The sequence below is a fragment of the Aotus nancymaae genome, unplaced genomic scaffold (genome assembly GCF_030222135.1).
Source record: "Aotus nancymaae isolate 86718 unplaced genomic scaffold, 86718_ANA_hifiasm-v0.15.2.pri h1tg000006l, whole genome shotgun sequence".
NCBI classification, from domain to species: domain Eukaryota; kingdom Metazoa; phylum Chordata; class Mammalia; order Primates; family Aotidae; genus Aotus; species Aotus nancymaae.
In genome coordinates, this window is record NW_026988417.1 from 74,385,676 (window position 1) to 74,409,524 (window position 23,849).

Sequence of the window (23,849 nt, forward strand, 5' to 3'; positions counted from 1 at the left end):
GTATATTGAATTATTTTTATTTGATCTATTGTACTCTATTAATCAGTAGTTAATTTTATAGTCTAAGAATAAAAAGTTATATAAGAACTATGTGTTATTCTAATACTTCGGTTTAGTCATGTATAAATACATACGCATATACGTACATATATGTATGTATATACACACATATATATGTAATCTATCTAGATGCTAAGCTGGAGGGGGTTGGCAGGAGACAATACGTGTGAATGTTTTCTGGTGATTCTCTTCTCCAAAAGACAGTATGATTCCCAAATATCAGGTGTGGTAGTATCAGATAAAATATCTAGAGGAGCACATAAAATGAAGCAAGGCTGAAAATGCACCACAGGAGAAATAAATGCTAAGAATTTAACACTTCGTTAGACAACTGGAAAGTACAAGGCCAGTATGCTTAGTAGTCACAAATGTTGCCACCTCCAAGAAAACAAAGGATTGGCCGACATGCAGTGGAAGAATGCCAACAAGAAACTTGTTAATCAGTGGCTGATCTCATCTTCACTAGAAAATCTGCTGGAGAGGCATAATATAACACCGCTTGTAAACCCTGATTCTGTCAAAAGTGCCCTAAGGTCCTCCTCTCTAGCTCAACTACTGCCCCTCACTTAAAAAAATAAAATTACCTTTAATGATAGGGTTTAACAAGCTGCCATTCTTTTTTTCTGTTATGAAAACCTCAACAGCAAAGAATTTTTATTTTCTTTTTTTAAAAAAGAAATCCTTTCTGTATTTGTTTTAAATCTCATGTGACCAGTTATTTTCATCCAAATCGCCAACCAGGTATATATACTCTGCTTAACCGTAAACCTCCTTGTTTCTTAGCAGAGGCTTATCGCCATGGTCTAACTATTTGTTAAATTAAGCCACAGCCATCACATGCCAAGCTCTAGCTACTGTTTTCACGAGGAAAGGGCAATTATTCACCCCATCTGAGTGTGACTGTGTCAGACATCACTCAAGAGTGCACCACCCTGATCCCTGGACTCTTCCCCTTTATGCACCCAGTCCAGAGACCCTCCCTCGGCCATTAGACCATCTGAGCTAAATATAGATCTACACACACAGTTCCTGATCGTCATCACATGGTGCTGCTGACGAAGGACTCCTTGGAGACGCGTTCAACCCAAACATATACACAAAATTTGTGTGCATATTCAGCTATATACACCATATCCACCGAATTCATCAAGGATGATGGACACATCTACGTTCTGAAGAAAAAATCGCTGTCTAGACAATCTCCTCGTGCTATCTGCCACACTTGTGCCACCCTCGGCAGTGTCAGAGGACTAAGCTACGCTGCTTTTGCCTGAACTGCGCCGATTTGGCTGGGGCAGGACAGCAAGCAGTACTCAAATGTGTGTGTCCATACACACACAAAGGCCCGTGCACCCCAGCCCCCGTCTCGCCCTTTTCCCTGGTGCAGCACTGAAGTTGTTTTCACAGCTCCCCTAGAAAGAGCCCCCCCCCGCAAGCTGACCTCCCGCGAGGCTCCCAGATACCTCTAGTTTATCTTAGAGTCCCCCGACAGGTGACCCGAGACTACTCCACTGGGCTCTGGCAAAAGCAAGGCGACTCCGTGTCTCCCAAGTTTGCCAGGTGAACACCGAGGGATGACAGCACATTGCCTCGTCGGAGGGGAGTACGTGGCTTCTGTTCCCGTGTGCCTCCCTAAGAGTCAGACTTTAGATTATATGGCACTGACAACAAAAATAAACAGCTCCCCTACACACACACACGCACACGAAACTAGTCAAGAAGTGGAAGCACCAACCTAGGTATACACACCAAGGAAAGATGGGATGAAAAAAATGATGGACGCCGACTACAACTCAAGACAAATCCTCAAAAACCACCGATCTCGAGACAGAAGGCCTGGCTGCGGGATCGGGGAGAAAGAGGCACCGCACAACCCGACCCGCCCGTCCCCGCCCGGGTCCCACTGGCTCGGCCTCGCACCTGTTGGGGCCGCGGCGGTCCCGGGAGCCCGCAGCGGCCGGCAGGGGCCCTCCTCCCCGGTCCCGGGCTGTAGCCGGGCTCCTGGCGCCGGCGTTCGCGCTCTCTCGCCTCGGGATCTCCGGCCGCCTCGGAGCGCACCCGGCAGCCGGTGCAGTCTCAGAGCCCCGCTCGCTCCCCGCGCGGCCGCGGGGTCTCCGGGGAGAGCGCAGCGCGCAGCAGGGTCCCGAGTTCCCGCCGCCGGGCTGTGGTCCCCCCCGGGAGAACAACCCAGCTCGGGTACAACCTACCCGCAGGTGGACTCCGGATCCTCCGCCTCCCGGCTGCTTGCCGCGGGCCCACAAATGCGACCAAAGGACACGGAAGGAAAGTGCGCGGGAAGAAGAAAAACAAAATCTCCCTAACCAGTCGGGTTCCTTGTTTATACTGAAACTACGGCCGCCGCGGCCGCGCACACCCCCTCCGCTCGAGCGCCGGCCTCCCGCCGCCAGCCCCGCCCACCCCGGCGCCAGCCCCGCCCCCCGGCAAGCGCGGGCCAATCACCGCGCAGCTCGCCGCCCACGCCGCCGCCGCCCGGGCCCGGCTGGCAAGTCCGGGTGGGCCCGGGACTCCCGTAGCGCGTCGGCCCGGGCGCCCTCCCACGCAGGGTTTTTAGTGGCGCTGGTTGGGCTGGCTCCGAGTGCGCGCAATTCCTCTGGAGTGCACCTGCCTGCCCGCGGCTGTTGTGCAGTCGTGAGTGTGTGTGTGGGGGGGTGTTCGTGTTCATTCACGTGTATACTATCTGTAAATACCGGCCCGACTCGTTACACAGTATCTGTTAACATAATTGTGAGCTAAAAGTTTACTGTTCATGTAACTTTCAGAAGACAGCGGAGAGGAACCACAGAACATTTACTTAGCAAATACCACTTAGATCCTGGTGCTAAGCACTCTGCAAAACGCTGGAGGCACACCGTTGGCAAAGTAGGCTGGTCTCTGCCATCGTGAAGCTTACGTAGTCTAATGGAGGACATACATTCAGCAAATGATCACCCAAACAAAATGTGAAATTACGGCTCCTAGAAGTTGCAGGGAGGAGAGGAGCTTGTTTCCTGAAACATGATTCCGGAGGCAAGGCAGGGAAGTTAGTCCTCAGTGAGGGCTGTGTTGTCATGGTAACCACGTACTCATTCCAAAACAGGATACTTGATAACTATTTCAAAAAAAAAAAAAAAAAAACCTAAAAAACCTCAGTACTTAGCTTTGTACATAAAGGAGGCCAGAGGGTAGTAATGATAGAAACACAGGAAGAAAGAGACCTATGGAAAGAAAAAATTTACAGAATTAGGAGACTACCAACTATATGTCCTTGAGTAAGTGATAAAGCTTTTCTGAGCTTCGGTTTTCTCCTATATAAAACAACACTATTCATACCTGTCCTATACTGCTATTAATTAAGATTACTGACTGAGGAGGAATCATTTCCCTCCTGCTCCATGGGACCCTCCCACTCTCCTTCCTGGGGTGGAGTCACCTTGAAGCACACTTTGTTTATTCTTAGTTAATGCCTCCTTCATTTCCTTCATTTATGCCTCCTTTTACTTTTCTTCCTCTTTAACATGCTCCTTCCCTCCCTTCTGTAAATCTGACTCCCGTGATTCAGGAATTCACTCTAACCTAGCTGAGCCTTTGACTTAACCATCACTTCTCTGCAGTTTAAATGAGAAGCCATAAGGCCAAGGGAGCTTGGTGGGCCAGCCATGCAGAGTGAAACACAGAGGCTGGGTGGCCCTGCCCTGCAGTTGTGGTTGTGCTGCTTGGTTGATTTTTGAAGCTTAGTTTTCTCTAGTTTTGTAACAAACAAGCCATATGACATTGGGCCAGTCGCTTAGGCTCTTGACATTACTTGTCCTGTAGCAAGAAATTAAGAGTTGGACAAAATCAGGATTTCTTAATGGAAATATCTGACATATCCTTTGTAACCTCTGGATATGCACACTAGACCAGGAGATTTTGCCCAGTTTTACTTTCTAAAGTATCCCCCAACAAAGATGTTTAGATTCTTAAGATGTAAACTGGATACCATGATAATATTAATGCATTGCTTTCCAAATAGCATTCCCACTCCCTATTCTGGCAGATCCCTCTGGGTTCCTTCTAACTTTCTGTATGCCAAGTATTAAATAAAGAGACAGTTCTGGAGCCAAGCATCCTGAACCCTAATCCTATCTCTCTTACAGAGCCACTTATGAGGCCTTAGAAAAGGCACTGAAGGACTCTGGACCAGTTTACTCATCTGAAAAATAGCATCATGGTTAATCAAAGTAACTTTTTCATAGGGTGTTGAGAAGACCAAAATAAATCCTATTAGCAGGGAGCTATTTTTTATTTGCATTATCATCAATCCTCACCAAAACTCTGAGAGATAAGTACTATTATTTCCATTTCTGAGATGAAGTAATGAGGCTTGGGAAGGTGAGTCACTGACCAAGGCCAGTCATCTGGAAAGGCCATGAATTAAACCTATATATCTGTGATTTAATCCTCCTGCCTTCCCAATTCGTAAAATTCATTCAATTACTGTGGGACTTATGAAATAATGTTTAAAACTACTAGATATGTGTATTTAAGTTAATCTAGAAGCCCATTATTTTTTTGCAAAGCAATATTATTTGTCTCAAAGACACAAGTTTACTTTTCTTCATAGACATGAGTTTAACACTATTATTTGTAGTTTATGGAACACTTGAACCTTCCATGAAAATCTCGCAAAGTATTGTCTTCAAATATTTAAAATTTATCATTTTAAAGAAGAATGAGTCACCAGAACACCAGATAAGATTTAAAAAGGAATGGTATAAGGGAATGGATTGTGGCTTCAGTGTAAGAAAAACATTAAAAATGTCCAAAGCAGAATGGTATCCTTTTTCAGCATTAAATTCCTGCTCTGTGCATATTAAAGGGCCTTGTGAAATGGCCATGTAACTCCCAAAAACACTGAGATGAGCAGTTCAAGGATATGTAATTTTAGCCTCAGATTATAAATGGAAGAAAACAAACGCATTGATCAAACCACCTATCAACAGTCAATCTGGACCCTAGCCTAGGCCTTCTCACTTTCAAAGCTAAAAAACATGAACCTTTTTTTGCTAAGTCTGATGTACATGGCCTCTCTTGTATGATGACAAAAGACTATGGGGTCTTAGGCCAATTAGACCAATCCAGCTACATACTTTAGAGAAAATCCCTTACTTTCCCCTTGCTATTTAAGTATGCTTTTCCTTGACTTCCCTTTCCTCATCATCTGAGGGCCTAGAGAAAAAGCGGAAGGAGGCTGCTTGGTGTGTTTTGGTTTCATGCCCTCTTCCTGCTGCTAGCGTGAGTAAAAGGAAGGCTGTCCATGGGTCAGACTTTTTGGTTTCTTCTGAATGAGTTGGTCTTATAATGAATTAAGAACAGGTTTTTCTAACTCAGATTCTTATAGCCTTTAATATTAAGTCTGATTATTTTACTAAAAGATACCCTTGGTTTTGACTAATTTTCAATCTATGTCTAGCTTATTGAGTAGGAAGGGACAAGGGAGAAAATGAGTAATAAAATAATAAAATTAATAGGGGACCATATTGGAACTTCAGAGTAATTTAAAAAAGTGTATGTATATGTTTAGCATCAACCTTTGTACATACATAGCCCTGAAATATGATAAGGTTGACCACAGCCGGACACAAAGACTTCGATATTCAAAATTCCGAGTCCCTGTCTAGTGCTATCAATCCCTACATAACTATAAAATGAGGCCGGGCGCGGTGGCTCACGCCTGTAATCCCAGCACTTTGGGAGGCCGAGATGAGCAGATCCCAAGGTCAAGAGATAGAGACCATCCTGGCCAACATGGTGAAACTCCATCTCTACTGAAAATACAAAAATTAGTTGGGCGTGGTGGTACACGCCTGTAGTCCCAGCTGCTCGGGAGGCTGAGGCAGGCTAATCACTTGAACTCGGGAGGCGGAGGTTGCAGTGAGCTGAGATCGTGCCACTGCACTTCAGCCTAGTGACAGAGTGAGACTCCATCTCAAAAATAAATAAATAAATAAATAAATAATAAAATAAAATGAACTCTGATACTTACAAGGAATTTCTGTGATGAAACAAATGACTGGGTCAGCCTTTGAGTGGTCATTTCAATAATAATTTCCAACATTTGTTATAGTTTACACTGTTCTTTCACATCTATTATCTTATTTAGGAAGAACATGGGGTCTGTGAAGGTCATTCAATTCTGACAGTGGTCATGATAGAAGGCATATGCTTTTCTCTTCTGGGATCACTAAAATATTATAGATAGCCATTCATTTAAACTTGCTAAGAAGATACTCCTCAACAGAAGAGAACTGGCTAAAAAGGTAACTTCAGGAGGTCTAGTTCACATATCCAAGTGATTCTTCATCGCTGCCACTTTTTATCTCCCAGGTCCTAAAGTTGTATGAAAGAATGTAACAACCGCATGGAAAATCCCACAACAGACAGTAGGTTTTCAAGTCCCCTAAGAAGATGTAAAAAAACTACTATATCTTCCATTTATAGACAAGAACTGTTGAAGGCAACTTTACTGTTTTTTCTTTAATAAGCGTCATTATTTTACTCATTTGCCAATACTTTATTTACTCTTACAAAGTAATTATTTGTAACACCCTCAGGAAGGTTATTGATAATGAGAAGTAATATAACTTGGCCTGATCACAAGGTCATGAGACAGTTATCCTCTTCACTGATTATATAACACATAGTAACTTATCGTCTCTGTACTGACAAAGAAATATTTAATACTCTTAAACATGCATCATTTTGATTAGATATGTTACTGTTTTATGTAGAAATTCAAATATGTTTAACTTGAATCTATTTAGATAAATATTATTCATCCTAAAAATCTTTACAGTAAATATGCATATTTCTCTGTGTATAATTTCTCTCTCTAGCCATTTTTGGTTTCTGAATGAGTTGGTCTTATAATGAATTAAGAATAGGTTTTCCTAAGTCAGATTCTTGTAGCCTTTAATGTTAACTCTGATTATTTTGCTAGAAGATCCCCTTGGTTTTAACTAATTGCCAATCTATGTCTAGCACATTGTATAGGAAGTGTCAAGGGAGAAAATGTGTAATAGAATAATAAAAATTTAGAGCTGGGAAAGTACTAATGATCATCTCTTTTAATCTTTCCCCATCCCTGTGCCACCAACCAAGGGATTTTTGAATGAGGAGTCTGAGTCCCAGAGAGATTATATGATCTCTCCTAGGCCAACAAGATAATGGCAAAGTTATACTAGTCAAAGAGCACAGATAATCCCAGGACTTTGAATGCTACATGATTTTACTTCCTAATTATTCCTGTAGGGGTAGATCTATAGAGCTACTTTCACATTATAGAAGTATAATTTGTTTTCAAATATTGATCACAACTATTCTCTATGAAATATATTTTGATACAATAAATTCTCTAGATATTACATTTTATTAGAATGTTCTAAATGTTGCTAATGCCATTTATTATCTTATTTAATATTCAAGGTAGTAAAATAGTAAGCTCTTTAGTGGCTTTCTCATTAAAGTAGCCATACTCTAGACTATGAATTAGACTTCATAAAGTAAATTCAAAAAATATGTCAATCAAAAAAGCTTCTCTAATTAGCATTTATTATTGTCACCAGGAAAGCATATACCTAAGATATTTTCTATTTTGTATAACAAAATAATTTTCACAAGACTATTAGAGTATTTCCCTAAAGTCTTCGTATGATTTCTAAATGATTCTATAAAGTTTAAACTTGTAAAATGTCTAAACATTCATTTTGACACACAGATTATTTCAGTAGTAAAGCCAGAATTTCTGTACAATATATTTAGACATTGTTATAGAAAAGCATAATGCTAAATCCATTTTCTGCACAAAAATAAAAGGAAACATTATGTAATTTAATTGTATTTCACTAGAGAGAGAGCATGACTATCTCTGGGAATGGCAATGGAACTTCAATTTTACCTGTAGTATTTGATTTCTTTCCTAAAGAACAACATAAAGCTGATACAACAAAATGTTCATTATTATCTTTTGTGCATCATAGGTAGATGGGTATTTATACTTCTTTATTTTGTAAATTTCTTTAAAAAATTAAAGAATTTTATTACCAAAATTGGATATTTTCATGTACCTATACTATATAACCTTAAATTTCTATATTTAAAACTTACATTTTAAGGCAATATATACTGATAATGTTATGCCTTTGCCTTTTTCTTCTCATTGATTGATCACATAAAGCATAACTGTCAATCAACAGTCCAGAGAATTTTATTTGGCCTTGCTGTACAAAATTAAACTCTCTGTGATATGAAGTTTGTTAAAGCATGTTGTATATCTCACATAGCCTATCAGATTAGGCCCCTCCTGCTTTTTGATGTGATTGTGTGTGTTGCCTCTAAAACAGGGATGTATATTGTGACACATGGTTAACACACAAATGAGCTTTGATTCGTGACTTAAACCTGCTTTAAAGTCAAATCTCCCACAGACTAACACCATTAGCACATGATTAATGTTTCCAGGACCTGGATTTAACCAGTGATAATTTTAGAAACTACAATTATCCACATAATTGTCTCCAATTAACTGTCTCTGAAGAGTGGTCAAGAACCAAAGTGAAATGGAGGTTGAATGTAAGGATATGTCTTCCTATTAGGGGGATGATGCATTTACTTTAGGTCTTTCATGACAGTGAAGGAGTGTGTTTGGAGATGTATTTGGGAGAGGAGATGTGATGGAAGAATATGACTGTTGCCTAAAGTGGAGTTTGGAAAGTGTTGAAGAGATGAGGCATTTTCTGACCTAGACTACTGCTCAATAATTTGAAAGAGATTATCTCGTAAGTATGTAAGGAAATAAGTCTAAGAAAGACTAAGGTTTGAATTTAACACCTCTCATAGTAAGAAATTCACAGCCAAGAGCAAAATAAAATCTCTTAATCTGGGTAAGATTCCACAGATAAATAAAACATGTGACTTTAGTCTGTTTGTTGTTTCTTTAAGAACTCACAACAAACTCTTCAATGTCCTGCCTTCTTAAGTTAAAAAGTCAAACACCAGCTGTTTACAAAAGGCAGTCATGAACCCAAATTGCTAAATTCCAAAATGCTAAGAAGTTTTATTTTTCTCCAAAATAGCTGAACTAAGACATACTCTTTGAAAACATCACTAAATAGATACAATTTTGGTTAGTCCTATTCTTGCTCTTGCATTAAGGCTAGTGGCAGATATATTGCCATCTTTTGATTCAGAACACACAACAACAACAAAATGAACATGAATTTTGTTCTGTGTCTTTCCAATGGTGAGAAAAAAAGCATATATCCTGCCAGAATTCAAAGTTTATCACAATGACAAACCTGAGGCATATCTCACCTGACAAGGTACCTAGTAGACTTCATACATGAATACAGGAGTTTTTGGGTCCTTTCTTAATTCCTTTTTTCCTTCCTTCCATCCTTTCTCTTTTAAGATCTGTAAACTACATAGCGGTAGAAATTTTTCACTTCAGATTTAACAGTAACAACCCATGCTTCAAGGAGGGAATGTTTGAACCTGTTAAACAATTATTTTAGGAAGAAACAACCAGCATATTGAAATGAGTCATTTGCACAAAGGCTGGCAGAACTCATTCCAGAGCACACAGGAGGAGGGAGGAAATGCAGAACAGGACAACCTGTTGAGAGCAAATAGTGGAAGAGACTCATTGTCTCACCTGGGGAGCAAGAACCTTTGGCCGACATTTCAAAGAGACTCTAGTCAGTGTAGAAACAAATACAGGAACCTGTCATACTGGCTTTGCTGTGGGAGAAGCTAACATTTTAGATTCTTGGTGTTCTCAACTGTAAAATGAAGGGATTAGGCTGGATCTTTCTGGATACCTTAGCAGTCTAGAGGCTTGCAGAGCCCCAGAAGTGATAGACGTGACCTAACCACACTGATATTAGGGATTACAGGCATATCTTTTCTCTGAAGCTCAATATCTGCATTATTCTAATCTTTATGATGCCCAAAAGATCCCCCGGGGATCTGCTTTGACTTTTCCCTAAGGCTCCGGCCTGTACTAAAGGCAGTGGCTGCAATTAAGTGGATCATGGCATGATTTAAACAGACTTGAGATTCACCTTCAATGATGGAAGTTCTACTTCTGGACTAATATTTTTATCTTGCAGGTGCATTTCATACAGGGAAACTAACTGTCTTGATCTGCTTAGGACTGGTCTGGTTTTAGTACTGAATGCATTATGTCTTAGGCAAATCCTCAGTTCAGGCAAACTGGGATGGCTAAATCACCCTAATTACAAATATTTCTTAAGAACCTTCCATGAGCCAGGCTCTAAAAAAAGGTATTGAGAACCCAACAAAACAGCCATCCAGGAGGTCAAGACAGACATTATACAAAGGAATAAATGAACAGTCAGTCATTACATATGATGACCATTACCAGGATGGAACGGGATGAAAAACAGCTGTAAGGACCTGCTTTGCTTAGAGGGAGTCAAGGAAGGCTTCACTTATAGTAAGACATGAAGTGCGCTTTCTGCGCTGCCACAATGGTGCACATGAATGTCCTGGCTGATGCTCTCAAGAGCATCAACAATGCCGAAAAGAGAGGCAAACGCCAGGTGCTTATTAGGCTGTGCTCCAAAGTCATTGTCAGGTTTCTCACCGTGATGATGAAGCATGGTTACATTGGTGAATTTGAAATCATTGATGATCACAGAGCTGGGAAAATTGTTTTGAACCTCGCAGGCAACCTAAACAAGTGTGGCATGATCAGCCCCAGATTTGATGTGCAACTCAAAGATTTAGAAAAATGGCAGAACAATCTGCTTCCGTCCCGCCAGTTTGGTTTCATTGTACTGGCAACCTCAGCTGGCATCATGGACCATGAAGAAGCAAGATGAAAATGCACAGGAGGGAAAATCCTGGATTCTTTTTCTAGGGATGTAATACATGTATTTACAAATAAAATGCCTCATGGACAAAAAAAAAGACATGAAGTATGAGAAGGAGTCAGCCATGAATATTGCCAGGACAGATTAGTTCTAGGTCATGTCTAAGAATGAAGTGGCACCTCAGGAGCTAAGGAGGACATTAACACTCTTGCGAATTATGTTGTTTATATACTTATACACTTAGAATACAATTCTTTTTAAAATTATTATTATACTTTAAGTTCTGGGATATATGTGCAGAATGTGCAGGTTTGTTGCATAGGTATACAAGTGCCATGATGGTTTGTTGCACCCATCAACCTGTCATCTACATTAGGTATTTCTCCTAATCCTATCCCTCCCCTAGCCCCCCAACCCCTGACAGTCCCCAGTTTGTGATATTCCCCTCCCTGTGTCCATGTGTTCTCATAGTTCAACTTCCACTTATGAGTGAGGACATGCAGTGTTTGGTTTTCTGTTCCTGTGTTAGTTTGCTGAGAATTATGGTTTCCATCTTCATCCATGTCCCTGCAAAGGACATGAACTCTTCCTTTTTTATGGCTGCATAGTATTCCATGGTGTATATGTGCCACATTTTCTTTATCCTGTCTATCATTGATGGGCATTTGGGTTGGTTCCAAGTCTTTGCTATTGTAAACAGTGCTTCAGTAAACATACGTGTACATGTCTTTATAGTAGAATTATTTATGAACATTAGTGTATATATATATAAATATATATATATATCTCTCTCCAGTAATTCTGGGTCAAATGGTACTTCTGGTTCTAGGTCCTTGAGGAATCACCACACTGTCTTCCACAATGGTTGAACTAATTTACACTCCCCCCAACAGTGTAAAAGCATTCCTATTTCTCCACATCCTCTCCAGCATCTGTTGTTTCCTGACTTTTTACTGATTGCCATTCTAACTGGTGTGAGATGGTATCTCATTGTGGTTTTGATCTGCATTTCTCTAAATGGTGTTGGGAAAACTGGCTAGCCATATGCAGAAAACTGAAACTGAACCCTTCATTATACCTTATACAAAAATTAATTCAAGATGGATTAAAGACTTAAACTTAAAACCTAAACCCATGAAAACCCTAGAAGAAAACCCAGGCAATACCATTCAGGACATAGGCATTGGCAAAGACTTCATTACTAAAAACAATGGCAACAAAAGCCAAAATTGAAAAATGGAATCTAATTGAACTAAAGAGCTTTTACACAGCAAAAGAAACTATCATCAGAGTGAACAGGCAACCTACAGAATGGGAGACATTTTTTGCAATCTATCCATTTGACAAAGGGCTAATATCCAGAATCTACAAAGAACTTAAACAAATTTACAAGAAAAAAACAACCCCATCAAAAAGGGGGCAAAGAACATGAACAGACACTTCTCAAAAGAAGACATTTATACAGCCAACAAACATGAAAAAAAGCTCATCACCACTGGTCATTAGAGAAATGAAAATCAAAACCACAATGAAATAGAATACAAATTCTAATAGGACAATTAGAATTAAAAGTACATGCTAACAATAATTTTGTCTAAATCCTAATGAGACAAAATATTTTGCATTTTTGATCTACTACATACCTCCCCAAAACTCACTTTCCAGAATTACTCCCTCTTTTCCTTTTTTTTCTTTTTCTTCATTTCTTTTGTTTTGTTTTTGAGACAGGGTTTCATTCCATTTCCCAGGCTGTAGTGCAGTGACACGATCATGGCTGACTACAAGACTGACCTCCCTGGAACCAGGTGGTTCTCCTGCCTCTGCCTTCTGAGTAGCTGGGACTATAGGAATGTGCCATCATGTCTGGCTTATTTTTGTATTTTTCGGTATACACAGGATTTGGCCATGTTACCCAGGCTGGTCTCAATCTCCTGGGCTCAAGGGGTCTGCCTGCCTCAGCCTCCCAAAGTGCTGGGATTACAGGCATGAATCACCACAACTGAACTTATTCCCCTTTTTTGCAACTACCCTATCCATAAAGAAGATTGAGTTATAGACCCTATGGGCCATGGAACACCCATAAATTTTAAGGTAGGTGTATTCTGGGCTAGTCTGTGCTTACTGACTCAAAGAGAAACTCTGAAAGCCCTTTCCTTTGTTTTGAGTCCATTTATTGGCTCCTAAAGATGTCAGGTGCCCTGCTCTGCTAACTAAGAAAAGATATATCTCACTGTTTTAAGCCTTCAGCCTTATGATGACCTGACTCTTAAGGTGGGTTTTAGTGTGACTCATTTTAAAAAGGCACAGAGATGAGATCTAACAAACTCATCATTTCCATTAGGAAATTTCTCACCTCCCCCAAGCCAGGTCCCCCTTTTGATTTTCTCATTTCTGATCATGATACTTTTATTCTCCTGGACACACATGCTTGAAACTTCAGAGTCAGCTTGACCTCCTGTCTCAGGCTGCTTGCCTACATCCAATCAGTGGCTATATTCTCTTATTTTGTACCCTACAAAGTCCCCCTACTTTATTTTGCTATTCCTGGTCCCATTGCATGTGGAAATTAGAGAAATGACCACCTACTTGATTACCACACCCCACCACACACACAGATTCACATATTAATATACTGTTCTTTTAGACTACCACTGCTCATTTGCTGCAAACTGACAGTGGTTTACTATATTTAGGAAATCAAGAGTCTTAACCAAACTTTCCAATCTTTTTTATTATTTGCACTTTTTTTCTTGAAACAGAATTTCACTCTTGTTGCCCAGGCTGGAGTGCAATGGAGCAATCTTGGCTCACTGCAACCTCTGCCTCCTGGGTTCAAGTGATCCTCCTGCCTCAGCCTCCCAAGTAGCTGGAATTACAGGCATGTGCCACCACACCTAGCAAATTTTTTGCATTTAGTAGAGAAAGGGTTTCACCATGTTGGTCAGGCTGGTCTCGAACTCATGACCTCAGATGATCCACACACCTTGGCCTCCCAAAGTGCTGGGATTACAGGCGTGAGCCACTGCACCTGGCCTCTCTTATTTAGACTTTTAGATACACGGTAATTCAATTGAGTGTACTTCGTGTCTTTGGGGGAAAAAAATCCTAAATTTTCCTATGTCTATGACTTTCCTCATACTATTCCACTTATCTGGAATGAACTTGCATAGTCCCAAAATAGATTACTAATAACTATTTCTGCCTAAGTTTTAGAAACTCTTCGAAAATATCCTAATTTTAAGTTCCTAGAGGGAAAATTTAATACCTGACACAGACTTAATAAATAAATCATAATGACAATCATATTGATGGTTTAACACTAATAAACACATATTTTTGAATACTAGTTAAGTTCCATTGTAGCTTTCAGGTATTCGAAACCATAGTCCCTGATGCCAAGTTGACAGTTAATGGTTGCTTCAAGTGACTGGGGGATCCAACATTGGCAATCACTTTGAATATCAGGGGATTTTCTGTATAAGCAGGAATTATTTATAGCCATCCAAATTAAATTTCAGGGAAGGTGGGGTGGGTGGGGAATGACTAACATTTATTGAGCACTATATATATATATATATATATATATATATATATATATATGCACCAAGGACTGTACTAAGTGCTTTCCACATATATTTATGTCATCTGAATAACAATCCCTATGCAGCACCTAGTATTATTTCTATCTTCATAGAAGAGAAAACTGAAGCTCAGAAAAGTGTTTATAAATTGCTTAAGAACAGATATCTAATAAATTATAAAGTGAAGATTTGGACCCAGCTGGGCCTGATACCAAAGATTATGTTCTTTGTACAATAAGGAGGACATAGTCTATAGAGCAGACACATAAATAATTAGGTGAATGTGCATTGCAGTAAGTGCTGTAACTGAAGTAAATCCAAAGCACATGGACTTTCCATTACCTCAGTGCTAATGTTACAGTTTAGGGTGGAGGCAATGCTGCAGGATGATCAAGATCACCCACAATGGAAACAGGAAGAACTTGGTTCAAATCCTAGCTCAGGATGAACTTGAACAAGTGGTTTAATCATTCCAAGCGTCAGTTTTCTCATTCATAAGATTAAAATAATCAAGCTTATTTTAAAAATAAAATTAAATCATGCATATAATGTCATCAGCACATTATCTGGAACACAGAACTCACTCAATAAATTGTAGTTAATTAAATAGAATCATCATCACTATTGAGTAGCCTCTTTCATCTTTAATACCTTGGCCTCTTCCAAACTCCTTTAACAAGTGTTTGCTTATCTATATGTGTGATTTCATTTTGTGTTGCTGAAGAACTATTTGAAAACTGCAGACACCCATAAAAATACTTTAGTGTGAATCTTTTAAAAATAAGGACATTCTTGGCCAGATGCTGTGACTCAATGCCTGTAATCCCAGCACTTTGGGAAGCAGAGTTGGGGCAAATCATGAGATCAGGAGCTCGAGATCAGCCTAGCCAACATAGTGAAACCCCGTCTCTACTAAAAATACAAAAATCAGCTGGGTGTGGTGGTGCAAGCCTGTGATCCCAGCTACTCAGGAGGCTGAGGCAGGAAAATCGCTTGAACCCAGGTGGCGGAGGTTGCTGTGAGCTGAGATCATGCCACTACACTCCAGCCTGGGGCAAGACTCTATCCTGAAATTTTTTTTTTTTCAAAAAGGACATTCTTATGCATACATAATAACATAATTGTCACCTAAGATAAAGCAACAATATCTCCTGATATCCTTAATATGATCTAATTTCTAGTACATATTTAAATTTCCTAAATTGTCCCCATGGACATTTTGAACCAGGATGCACTCAAGATTCATCTGTTATATTTGGTTGGTGTTTCTTTATTCTCTTTTAATTTATATATGTTCTTACCTCACTTCTAACCTTTTCTTGTTTTTCCTGACATTGTCTTTTTTGAAGAAGCCAGACCATTTGGCTTAGTACCAGTTTCTAAACTTGTTTGATAGTTTTCCCTCAAAGTGCCACTTAACTTGTTCTTCTATCCTCTATGTTCTCTATACATTGAAATGCAGGTCTTTTACCTCTATTGCTTTTAAGTGAAACGTTGTGACAAGAATCTTTCCAAGTTAATGCTACATAGTTCATATTACGTCACAACAAAATTTCCACCACCACTTCCTCTTCAAAATATTGTGTGGTTTCCTAGCTATATCTCTGAGGTCTGGCTAGACTGGTGCTTTCAACTCCAGCTTCACTTAGAAATCATCGGGGAGTTTTTAAAAAATATTTGTTCCCAAGTTATACCCCTAGAAATTCTTGATTTGGACAAAGGGATTGGTATTTTTGTAAAGCTTCCCAAGTGATTTTCATGTGTTAACTGGAGCAAAAAGGACCTGGTTTAGAATATAAGTTCTGAAAGGCAAAGGATATACCTTTCTTATTTACTACTACATATTCTCAGAGTTGAGCAGATGGCCTGGCTCATAATTACTACTAAATAATACATGCTGAATTAATTGTTAATTAATTAGCATTCAGCATACAGGCAACCTCATCTTTGTCCTTTCATACTCTGACTTTTCTCTTTTTAACTACATGGCATACTATGAAGCCAACAGGTTAATTTTACAGCATCTTTATTGAAATGCAATAGGCCACTACTCTGCAAATTTCTGAAAACTATATATCAATGTGAAAAGAATCATTTTAAAACTTCTGAGAAAGGAAAAAGAGCAATCATTGAGCTATAATGTTAGATTAGTTTTGCTGCAGACAGTTCACTCTCTGTTTTGTTTTGTTTTGTTTTTTTCACACTACCAGTTCTTCCTGTTCTTATTTTAATGATGGGTAGAATGATTCCAAAATTACTTGAAGTGAAAGAAAGATCAGGCGTTTGTCTTAGTTGTAATTGTTGTTGTTTTAAAGATACTGAGCAAATTTTAACCATGTGGAGGAATGCTATAGAAAAAGAAGGATTTGGGGTATAGTTATGCTTCTATTTGTTAAAATTCAACTTTGGCCAGATCCTAGGAACGGAATGAAAAAATGTGGATGACTCATAAGTGATTGCCACAATTTTACACCTGTAGCTTCAGATAAAAAGGAGTCAAGAATGACTACCTTCTTAAAAAAAAAAAAAAGAGAACCATAGCAAATTTAGGAAATGATAAATATACACTTATTTACTGTACTGTTACTAAGTGAAAATCATTAATAATCCAACAGAAAATCATAAAAAGATACAAACATACAGTTTGTATCTTTTCAAATGCATATATGTTTTCATCAAATAATACCAACTAAGGAAAAATATTGTATAGATACACTCCACTCATTATGTGAAATAACACATGAAGAACATTACTCATTCCATCATGAGAAAAGATTAGAAGCAACTAAATATCCATCATTAGTGAACTGATGAATAAATTTTATTCATTTAATAAATAAATAAATATAGTAGCAAAATCAAACACTTTGCTGTATAATAGGAAACCACAAGGACACTACGTATTGATATGGAATGCTAATATATTGTTTAGTGAAAACAGATAGAGAATCATTATGTGGAGTATCCTACAATATATATAAAAGAAAGAGACCAGGTATGATGGCTCACATCTGTAATGCCAACACGTTGGGAGGCTGAAGCAGGAGGATCACCTGAGGCCGGGAGTTAGAGAACAGCTGGGCAACATAGCGAGAAAATGATGTTTTAAAAAATTAACTGAAGGCCAGGTGTGGTGACTTACACCTGTAATCCCAGCACTTTGGGAGTCCGAGGCGGGTGGATCACCTGAGGTCAGGAGTTCAAGACCAGCCTGGCCAACATGGCGAAACCCCATCTCTACTAAAAGTACAAAAAATTAGCTGGGCATGGTGGTGGGCACCTGTAATCCCAGCTACTCAGGAGGCTGAGGCAGGAGAATCGTTTGGGCCCAGGAGGTGGAGGTTGCAGTGAGCCAAGATCACACCATCATGCCATTGCACTCCAGCCTGGGCAATAGAGTGAGACTGTCTCAGAAAAAGAAAAGAAAACAAACAAAAAACAACAACAACAAAAATTAACAGAGCAAGACCCTGTTTTTTGTTTGTTTGTTTTTGTTTTGTTTTTTAAAGAAAGGAAGCATGAAAAAGCATATATTTATACTGAATTATTTTATACATAAAAAATTTGAGGGCAGATAAATAAGGAACTGGTAAGTAGTTAGCTATTGAGGAGGGGTATGGGAACTTGGTGGGTGTAAGACAGTGGGTGGGAGAAACAGGAAGGAAACTTTTCACAAGACATTTTGTCATATTTTATTCTGTTTGAACTGCATGAATATAGCACATATTCAAAAATTAAATATTTTGGAAAAGCCCTATCAAAAGTTCTGGGAAATGTATGTTTTTAAGTAGAAAATATTCTGGACATTCTTATATCCCTTATTCTTGTTGTGGAGTTTTAGAATCAATTCTATTACTTCCAATTTTTCTAAAATTGAAAATGAAACACTGCATACGTCTCATATCCTCAGTCCTAAAAATGGATTCCGGGAAAAAAACTCAGAAAAAAACCTTCTCATGATAATTTCCAATCTTGATTTTTGTTGCTCTACGGAATTTCAAAGTTTTATATTACACTTAAATATGCACTATTTAAAATCCAAACAGACCACTGTTGAAAGATATCCAAGGCATGTGCTTACGTAACACTGAAGTAATGGCATCAAAGTAAAATTAATCTTTTTCTCCCGTCAAGCTCTCCATGGAATCCACAAGAAAGGGGAATGCTATCTCACACAACGATCGAGAAAATTTCATCTAAGAAAAGAAGGAATTATTTTTTTTTAACAAACAAATCAATAAGATGAAAAGTGACTGTGGTTTACTCATTTGCCTCTAAGCATTTACTACTTTGGGTGTCACTTATCTCTGTGCATGTATTCTATTACCAAAAAGTATGGGATTGTTATCATTAGCACTTTGCCCACTGCAATGCATACAATAGGTGCACCATAAAAATCTGACCTACCAGAGTAAATTATATGGGTTCTCAGATCTCTGTGGCCTTGCCAAGTCAAACATCCTTTCCCTGGCTTAGCTCTCGATTTCTTTATCTGGGGGTGGAGTGCCTAACTTGGAATACCTCACAATGTTGATTCAGTGGCCAAATAATACAATAAATGTAAAAGATTTTGGAAAGTATAAATGAAAGTAGTACTACCGTTACTGCAATTATGACACAGATATAAACAGGGCAGAGGGAGAAAAAAACTGATTCCGTAACATGTTTCATGGAGTCTCACTCCTACAGAAGAGCAAAAGGAAACCTAGGTAGGTTAAGTAACTTGTTCAAAATCAAGTAGCCAGTCAGAAGTAGAAGTGAAGACAAATTCTCATTCACATGTTTTGACTGAATGACTGATGTCTGTACTACTCTAATTCTACTACTTGGCCTTGAAAGCTCATGGAAATTGTGAAGAAGGAGAGGGATCACCTGGTGACGGCAGTCAGAGGAAGACTGGAAAAACATTAAGGAAGTGATCAGAGAAAGCACGAAAGGATAGGAGAGTAGTGATCGAGTCTTGGCTGGGACGGTTATAAGAAAGAGTATATGGGTGGAGGGATGTTACAGAAAACTTTTACTAAGCATTTCTGACCTACCAAGGTCTTTAGGGCTTTATCTCATGTAACCATCACAACAATCCAGTCAATGTAATCTCCATTTTGAGGAATAATAATAATAATAATAATTGAGGAAGTGGGACAAGAAGCAGCTACTAGGTGGTTGAGCTGTGATGAATCTGGAACTGCATAACTCTGTTCAGGCCCCTTATCACTATGCCTCATTCCACAACTATTGATAAAGATCGTAGAGGATGTGGGACAAATGGGAGAGTATTAGAGACTTTTTTTTAGGGAATATATGCTCAAAATGTAAACATTATTTATCTTCACTAAATATTTCCTTTCTAAACTTGTAGAGTAAAATATTAGTAAAAATCTCGAGATGGATTCATGCTGGGTGTTTTCTTTTTTTTTCTTTTTTTTTTTTCGGTAAGACAGATCCTTGCTCTGTCACCTAGGCTGGAGTGCAGTGGCATGACCTCAGCTCACTGCAACCTCTACCTCCCGAGTTCAAGCAATTTTTCTTCTGCCTCAGCCTCCTGAGTATCTGGGGTTACAGACACCTTCCACCATGCCAGACTAATTTTTGTATTTTTAGTAGAGACGGGATTTCACCATGTTGGCCAGGCTGGTCTCGAACTCCTGACCTCATGATCTGCCCACTTCGGCCTCTCAAACTGCTGGGATTACAGGTGTGAGCCACCCTGCCTGGCCAGGTGTTTTCATCTTTAAAGAGAAAAGATCTTCTTTAAGATGAACACCTTTAGGACCCTCCAACCAGAAGGACCAGAACAGGTGGTTTGAGTCAATGAATAAATGCTATAATGGCCAGGCACGGAGGCTCACACCTGTAATTCCAGCACTTTGGGAGGCCAAGGCAGGCAGATCACCTGAGATCAGGAATGCGAGACCAACTTGGCCATCTCTACTAAAAATACCAAAAATTAGGTGGGTGTAGTGGCTGGCGCCTGTAATCCCAGCTACTCAGGAGGCTGAGACAGGAGAATTGCTTGAACCTGGGAGGTGTAGGTTGCAGTGAGTCAAGATCGCACCATTGCACTACAGCCTGGGCAACAAGAGCAAAACTTCATCTCAAAAAAAAAAAAAAGAAAAGAAAAAGAAAATGCTATCACATAGGTGTCTTTGAATGAAATTAGCCTGGGATATTTTATTTCTCTATACCAAGTAAGTTACTGAGTAATAATAATATCGTACACATACACAGAACATTCTAAATACTATGTACTATTCTGAGAAGTTGCACATTCATTTAACCCTCATGACTGTATAAGGTGGTTCTCTTATTATCTTTATTCTGCAAATGAAGAAACTGAGACACAGAGAGGTTAAGGAACATGTCCAAGACCAAACAGCTACATAGTAGTGGAGCTGGGATTCAAACCCATGTAGCTTGATTAGCACTACTCAGTGTTGCACATTGTGTATCACTTTGTATATTTCCTCACCTAAGGTTTAATTTAAAAAGTAATTTTTTAATCTAAAGTAAAACTTTCAAATTCAGAAGTTAGACAGATGCAGGGTCACTTATTAATTAATTAAGCCATTCTACTATTCATCCATTCAGTATGTATTATAATCCTACTATGTAACGGGCTAAGTAATAGCAAAAGTAGAGATAGTTTCTGCTATCTTAAAATTTAAAGTCTAACAAGGAGATACACTTAAATCAAATAATTGCAAATAAATATAAAATTACAAAACTCTTAAAAGAACTACGAAGGAAAGATACAAAAAGTTATGATAAGATTAAAAAAAAAAAAACATGGAAGAGGTATATGTCCTAGTCGAGGGTGGTGGTTCTGAGGAAATGACCTTTGAAGTAGAATTACTAATTTAGGGTTTTTATGGTTTTTTTTCTTTTTGTTTTGAGACAGAGTCTCACTCAGTAGCCCAGGCTGGAGTGCGCTGGTACGATCTTGGCTCACTGCAACCTCTGTCTCCTGGGTTCAAGTGATTCTTATGCCTCAACCTCTTGAGTAGCTGGGATTACAGGTGCTCACCATCAGGCCCGGCTAATTTTTGTATTTTTTAGGAGAGATGGGGTTTCACAATGTTGGCCAGGCTGGTCTTGAACTCCTGGCCTCAAGCGATCTGCCCACCTCAGCCTCCCAAAGTGCTGGATTCCAGGTGTAAGCCAACACTCCTGGTCTTAGGGCTCTTGAGTTGACATTACTAAACCCTAACCCCCACCTATGAAATAAGGGAAATGGATTGTCCTAAAGTCTTAGTAACATAATAAATGCAAATAGGTTATCCCAGCACTTCGTAAGTAGTTAATAAACGATAGTCATTGGCTTTGTGATATTATTTTTCTCTTTGCCCCTTGACAGGTATCCAATTGAAGAATAGGATACAAGAAACGTGAAAATTGAGCATAATAGCCATCATAACATTAGAAAGGATGGGGGCAGGAAGAAAATATTTTTAGAATACTATGGATTTTAATTTGTAAAAAAATAGAGTGATTCCAATGGGTTTTAAGTTTTTAACAGAGTTAGTAAAATAAGCAGTAACCAAGTGGGAAAATAAATGCACATGGGAAATGTAATTCTTCATTAAGGTTTTTCTGGCATTTTCAGAATTTTACCATGATATTGATTATGTCTACAGATAGCATGTTTTTCTGCGTTTTTAAGTATTTCTTTCAGTGTTATTCCTGGATTGACTGATTAATATGATCTTCCTTCTACCCACAGCTTAATATTGCAGCATGTAGGGGAAAAGGTTAGGTCATCTGTAGTTGGTGTAAATGGCAATGGAGGTGGGCACTGAGAAGCTATAGCTCTAAGGAAGAAAGATATTTCAGAGCTAATATGTGGATCACAGAGGGTTTCTAATCTGATTGTTCTCTGCTTCAGCTTAGTGAGAAAAAGATGGAAAGCCTTTGGTGTCTTCATAAAAACTTATTTACTCGTTCCAGAATTGTGAGGTATCTCTGGAAGAATTTCCCTGGGGATAGGTTGAGTCCTGCTACATTTTTCTCCCAGAAATTTGGTTATGCCCCCTTGGGGAGAGCACTTCAAAGGTACAGAGGACACTTCAAAAGGCCCGGAGCCTCATCCATGACTGGTGTAAACTGATTGAGGTATGCGCCCTGCAAATTCCATGAGTACACAGGCAGGCCAGCAGGTAGGCAGGAAGCTCTTGGGGAGAGGGCTGTGCCGATGTGGACCTGAGCGCATTCTTATCCAGAATCCAAACTCCACACCTCTTGATCTGGGGGAGGAGAGAGGAACTGTGGACAGGAAGGGCAGTAGAGAGTGAAGCCATGGGAATCTGTCCAGGCCACATATGGACTTTAGCTTTACCCCCTATTTCACCCAGCTGGTGTTTGTCCCCAAAGAGACAATCACAGCAGTGGCACCTTTCAGGATTCTGGTTGACCGAGTACTCTGTAAAAAAGTTCCCTGTCTGCTAGGCATGGTCGCTTACACCTGTAATCCCAGCACTTTGGGAGGCCAAGGTGGGCGGATCACAAGGTCAGGAGTTCGACACCAGGCTGGCCAACATGGTGAAACCCCGTCTCTATTAAAAATACAAAAAATTCCCTGGGCATGCTGGCTGGCAATTCTAGCTACTCAGGAGGCTGAGGCAGGAGAATCACTTGAACCCGGGAGGCAGAAGTTGCAGTGAGCCGAGATCGTGCCATTGCACCCCAGTCCAGGTGACAGTGTGACACTCTGCCTCAAAAAAAACCAAACAACAAAAAAAAAGTGCGCTGTCCTTGATTCCTGTACTCTTGAACACCATGAGCTCTGGATATTCCATCAGTATAATATTTGCTTTTCCTTGACTAGTCAGTCTAAAGCTAACTAACAAATGTGACTGACATCCTCTCTTTTATTCCTTCTGAGATAAATTCTGAACTATGAAAGGGAACTATGTTGCAATAGAAGTGGGACATTAAGTAACGATAGCCCTAAAAAACCACCATTAACTATAAATGGAATCGCCATGTTCTCTCTAAATGCAAGGGTGTTTTTCCCATCATCAGGGATGAGTACTGGAGATGTCTCATGTTTCCAGGGCAATTCTGAGGGGCTGACTTCATTTAAAAGCTAAGTTTTGTAACTACGATTGCATCTTTTCCCATGTAATTAGACAATTGCATCTGACTACTGACTAATGACAACAGTATCTTTGCTCCCTCCTCTTCCAAGCTAACCCACAGACCCATGGACTCCAGCTTAAGGATGGTTCAACTTAAAAGTTTTCAACTTTACAACGGGTTTGTCAGAGTATCAGTGTATTTCCTATTTATGACATTTTTGACTTATGATGGGTTAATTGAGATATAACACCATCATAAG

The 23,849-nt window shown here is 39.4% G+C and overlaps 2 protein-coding genes across 8 annotated transcripts in view; one reads left to right on the forward strand and one right to left on the reverse strand.

Moving 5' to 3' along the window:
- RASGEF1B (RasGEF domain family member 1B) overlaps positions 1 to 23,849 on the reverse strand; it is a 605,535-nt gene that overhangs the window by 39,800 nt on the left and 541,886 nt on the right. For 2 of the 7 annotated variants that reach the window (XM_012447006.3, XM_012447003.3), the window contains exon 1: positions 2,268 to 2,413. The exons of 4 other annotated variants lie outside the window; for them this stretch is intronic. The gene's annotated coding sequence lies outside the window, so the exon portion shown is untranslated. Of the gene's footprint in view, positions 1 to 1,523; positions 1,693 to 2,267; positions 2,414 to 23,849 lie in introns of those variants that run through there. One more of the 7 variants, XM_012447005.3, reaches the window with a different exon arrangement.
- LOC105713332 (small ribosomal subunit protein uS8-like) lies at positions 10,590 to 10,943 on the forward strand. Its single transcript, XM_064364586.1, has one exon. It carries the CDS (start codon positions 10,590 to 10,592, stop codon positions 10,941 to 10,943), a length of 354 nt encoding a protein of 117 aa, XP_064220656.1.

Excerpts from the sequence above, each read along its gene's own strand:
- LOC105713332 (XM_064364586.1), top strand. The coding sequence starts at position 10,590 with ATGGTGCACATGAATGTCCTGGCTGATGCTCTCAAGAGCATCAACAAT.